The sequence below is a fragment of the Lipotes vexillifer genome, unplaced genomic scaffold, assembly GCF_000442215.2.
Source record: "Lipotes vexillifer unplaced genomic scaffold, Lipotes_vexillifer_v1.1 scaffold512, whole genome shotgun sequence".
In the NCBI taxonomy this organism is placed as follows: Eukaryota; Metazoa; Chordata; class Mammalia; order Artiodactyla; family Lipotidae; genus Lipotes; species Lipotes vexillifer.
The window spans coordinates 1,677,810-1,682,109 of NW_006787695.1; the positions used below are offsets into that span (position 1 = coordinate 1,677,810).

General features: G+C 55.0%; 1 protein-coding gene across 1 annotated transcript in view; it reads right to left on the reverse strand.

Moving 5' to 3' along the window:
- ASMT (acetylserotonin O-methyltransferase) overlaps positions 1 to 4,300 on the reverse strand; it is a 49,194-nt gene that overhangs the window by 31,622 nt on the left and 13,272 nt on the right. The window contains exons 5-6 of the mRNA XM_007460501.1: positions 2,977 to 3,106; positions 40 to 108 (exon numbers count right to left, since the gene is read on the reverse strand). Coding sequence (XP_007460563.1) covers positions 40 to 108; positions 2,977 to 3,106 — 199 coding nt within the window. The remainder of the gene's footprint in view (positions 1 to 39; positions 109 to 2,976; positions 3,107 to 4,300) is intronic.

The following is a 4,300-nucleotide window of genomic DNA, read 5'->3' on the forward strand; positions in this document are numbered from 1 at the left end:
AAAAAAAAAAAAAAAAAAAAAGCAGTTGCTTGGCGTTACCTGTAGATGGCAGTGAAGAGCTCCTCGGAGGGAACCCCAATGGCCTTCAGATACTGGTTCCTCCTGTCTCTGAAAACGGGGCGGGCATCACTCAGGTTCTGAGACTTTACTGCACATTAGGTACCGCACACTGGTGCTCACAGACAGAACAAACAGGAAACAAGTAACCCAAGACACTCATGAATTCCTTTCTAGTTTGCAATAAATAACTGCACATTCAGAGATGCAGGTTACCCGTCTAGCAGGCCTCTCTGATGTGAGGAAAGAAGAAACGAAGGACAGTCTAAAGACGGTGTGAAGATGCCGTGAAGTGAGGCGATGCCTCGGTCCAGGAGGACTCAGCCCCTGGCACCTGGGGATGGGGCCGTCCTTGTAGCTGGAGGGCCAGCGGGTCTACCCACAGCTTCCTGCTACTCCCCTGAGGCCGGGGTGGTGGGGGGGATTTCTGGGTCCTCTTGGGCCCCGCTGCCTGATGTACGGGTGAGCTGGCTCCCTGCGGTGTGTCCTCCTTCCATCCTGGATCTAGTCTGGCCGCAGTCAGCCCCTGCTCCTTTCATGGATATGAGGTGACCCAGCCTTCTGTCAGGTGAGGCATCTCTTTCCCACCTGAACTCCGGGAGACACTGATGAAAAATACACAGCAGCAGAGATCCGTGCCTACGCGTGGGACCCAGATACACCAGCACGAGGCAGTAGGAAGAAGCCTGTTACTCTCCGTTGCCCCCAAACCAGAGGCTCCTTTTGCACGTGGGACAAAGCACTGAAGTCCCTCGGACCGAATCCAGAAGGTCCAGCAGGAGCTGCGGAGATGTGGAGGCGCCGTTGGTTACTTGCACCCTCGGGTGGTGTCCTCTGGGCTGTGCCCAGTTCATGCTCTGCTTGCTTTGCTTCTCACGGCTTCTTTCTTTAACTGAATGGGCCCCAAGGTCAAAAACTCAGGGGACGTCCCCTTAAAATCGAGACATCCTGCTTCTCGTAAAACACAAAGCTCGGAAGCTGGGGCGGCTGTCACCCCATGGCTGCGTGGGCATAACTTGTGGGAGCTGACGGGGGCTGACCCTTTAGACAGGCGTCCACGCTCTGATGTGCCACTGCCCCTGCTGTGCTCTCTTGTCTGGTTGTGACACGACACCCCTGACGCTTTGGTCTCCCTCAGAGACTTACTGAGAGTCCCCTTGGCTCCAAGCTGGGGGCCCGACCCTGATGCACTGCACACACCGGCCCTGGGCCACCTGGAGACACTCAGAACAGCATCGACGCCACGTGCGCGGTGAGTCTCGCGTGGGTGTGATTTTGGAAGAGAAATGTGAAATCAAACAATGACGATAAGCGTGAATCTGATGAGCTGTATCTTTTCCAAAACCAGCGGCAGAACTGGGTCCTCGGGTTCTCACAGCTAAGCTACCAGAGGCTCAAGATGGGGTTTAAGTTAAAATAATTAAGAAAGAAAATGCAGAGCCACGGTTCTCAACAATATCAGTGTCTTCAGTTGGTTGTCACAACTGGGGGAGGGGGTGCTCCTGGCACCCGGTGGGTGGAGACCAGGGAAGCTGCTCCACAGCCCACAGGGCCTGGGATGCCCACATCAGAGGGTCACCCAGCCCCAATGTCAGTCGTGCTGAGAAACCCTGACCTAGCATCAGAGATTCTATCAGTCACCTATTATAATTCCATTAGCCATCACTTATTATCTATCATCTATCCAGCCAGGGTTCCCCAAGCGCTGGGCCGCGGACCAGTGCCGGTCCACGGCCTGTCAGGAGCCGGGCCCACACAGCAGGGGGCAAACGAGCGAAGATTCATCTGCCGCTCCCCACGGCTCGCATTACCGTCTGAACTATCCCACCATCGCTTGCGTTACTGCCCGAATTATCCTGCCACCCACTCGCCCCGTCCGTGGAAAAACTGTCGTCCATGAAACCGGTCCCTGGTGTCAAAAAGGTTGGGGACTGCTGTATTCATCTATCTCTCTATCATCTATCTAGACCCACCTATCAATATTTATCATCTTCTATCAGTATTTATCAATAATGTCCATCCATCATCATCTATCTCTCAAACTATCCGTATTACCTATCAATCATCTGTCAATATCTGTCATCTATTGATCACTATCTATTAGTACTTATCTATCAGCATTTATCTAACAATATTTATCTATCAATAACATCTACCTATAGATTCATGTATCTATAGATCCATCTATCTACCTATCATCTATCCATACCTATCAATAGCTATCATTTTATCAATATCTATCTATATCTATCAATCACCTATCAAACTGCCAATATCGTCTGTCAATCATCTATAATGTATCATTACTTATCTATCAGTTTTTATCTAAAAATATTGATCTATCAATATCCATCACTTACCTGTAGCTCTAACCATCTGTCTCTACCGTAGTGATTCCCAGTTACAGCCGATTCTGCCCCCAGGAGACACCTGTCAATGTCTGGGGACATTGTTGGTTGTCGCACTGCGGGGAGGGGGTGTTCCTGGCACCTGGAGGGTGGAGACCAGGGAAGCTGCTCCGCCCCCCGCAGGGCCCAGGACGCCCCACATCAGAGAGTCACCGAGCCCCAGATGCCAGCGGGGTGAGGCTGAGAGGCCCGGTGTGGAGCACAGCCGTCACACACACAGAGCAGCACGCAGGGTTTTCCCCCGTATGTTCCAGATTATCTTCCTGCTTTGCCCTGGGGCACCCTTACTTCCCCTGAAGGCTCCTGAAGCACAAGGATTCTCATCACGACATCATTAGATGAACTCCGTCGGTCGACACCAGGTGACCTCACACATCTGCTCCGGATTCCCAAATCTAATGATGTCGCGTTTGTTTCTACAAGAAACCCGGCATTTCGATTCCTCGGATGCCCTGAAAACCAGCCCCCAGGCAGCCCTGGGACTCAGGAGCGCCCCCGACACCGCACCCACCTGACAGCCGCGGCCAGGTGGCCCCAGCCCAGGTAGGTGGTCCTGGCCGTGTACAGCAGCATGTCCTGCTGGGACTTTGGGCTGGCTCTGGCCAGGTAGGTGCTGGCGAGCTCTGTGTTTTCATACGCAGCTGAAAACACACAGAACAGAGGAAAAAAAAAAAAAAACCGCATTAGACACCAAGGCATCGCCGACATGCCGACACCAGCACTGGGAACACCCTGCTGGAAACGCGATTCCTGCCTGGGACCACGGAAGTCCCAACAGCTGCACCCTCGTCCTGAAGGGCCGGCTGACCTGTGGGCAGCAGGCGCACCTGCTGGGTTCAGCTTCGGCAAATCCCATGGGAAGATCCGGCGGAGCGGGGAAACAGCCAACGAGCCCGAGGGAAACGTTTATTACAGTCTGCGGACCTTTAAGCAACACCTGGTTTTAAGATGGACATATGGGGCCAACAGCCCGACTCGTGCAGAGGAAACAAAGATCAGGGAAGAAAGGGGCGCTTTTTGGGTGAGCTCAGCTGTGCAGCAGGGACCCGAGCCTGGTGGGGCCGTCATCTTCACCACAAGGTGCAGGATGCCCACAGCCCCTGGGGCAGACGGCACTGTGCTCCCCGGCTGGACCCTAAGCCACTCCATCCCTCCAGCCCCCGAGAAGGGGCGACGGCCCTGGGCATCTCGGGACCACGTGTCCGAACGGCTCGTCCGGTGCCTGAGCCTGTCCTGGGGGCCCAGCTGTGGTGCTTAGGGTCCAGCGTGGTCCTGTTCTTGGTCATGGCATCCCTCCTAGGACAGGAGCAGCTTGTCCCGCTCATGAGGAGGAAGGATCTAGCCTTTCATTGCTCCTGCACAATGCGTACCTGCCCAGTGTTTGTGGGTCTCCACGGGGACCCCAGAGGCTGAGCCGGACTGGACGCTGCCATCACGGGGCTTCCCAGCCTGTGCGCTTGCCCAAATCCTCAGCTGCCTGGGCCGCATGTCAGCGGGAACCACAGGCTCCTCCCACCCCCAGGTGCTTCCCATAGAACATCCAGCATCCTTCACAGGTGTATCCTGGCTGGGTTTCAGCATGGGCTGGGCATTCAGGGGCAGTGCTGCCAGTGGGGGCCGGGAGGGGGACCTGCAAAGCTTGTTCACGTGGTGTGGCTGGCACCTGCTTGATTTCCAAGCCGGGCTATCTGAGCACCATCAACCCCTCAGATGATGTCTTCCTGTTCAAGTTAACTCGGCCGCGCTGTTTGCACCCCAGAAATCCAACAGGTACACCAGTCCTTTGGCTGCAAGAAAAAAGCCCACCAGCTACCCCCCCCCCCACCCTCCGGGCC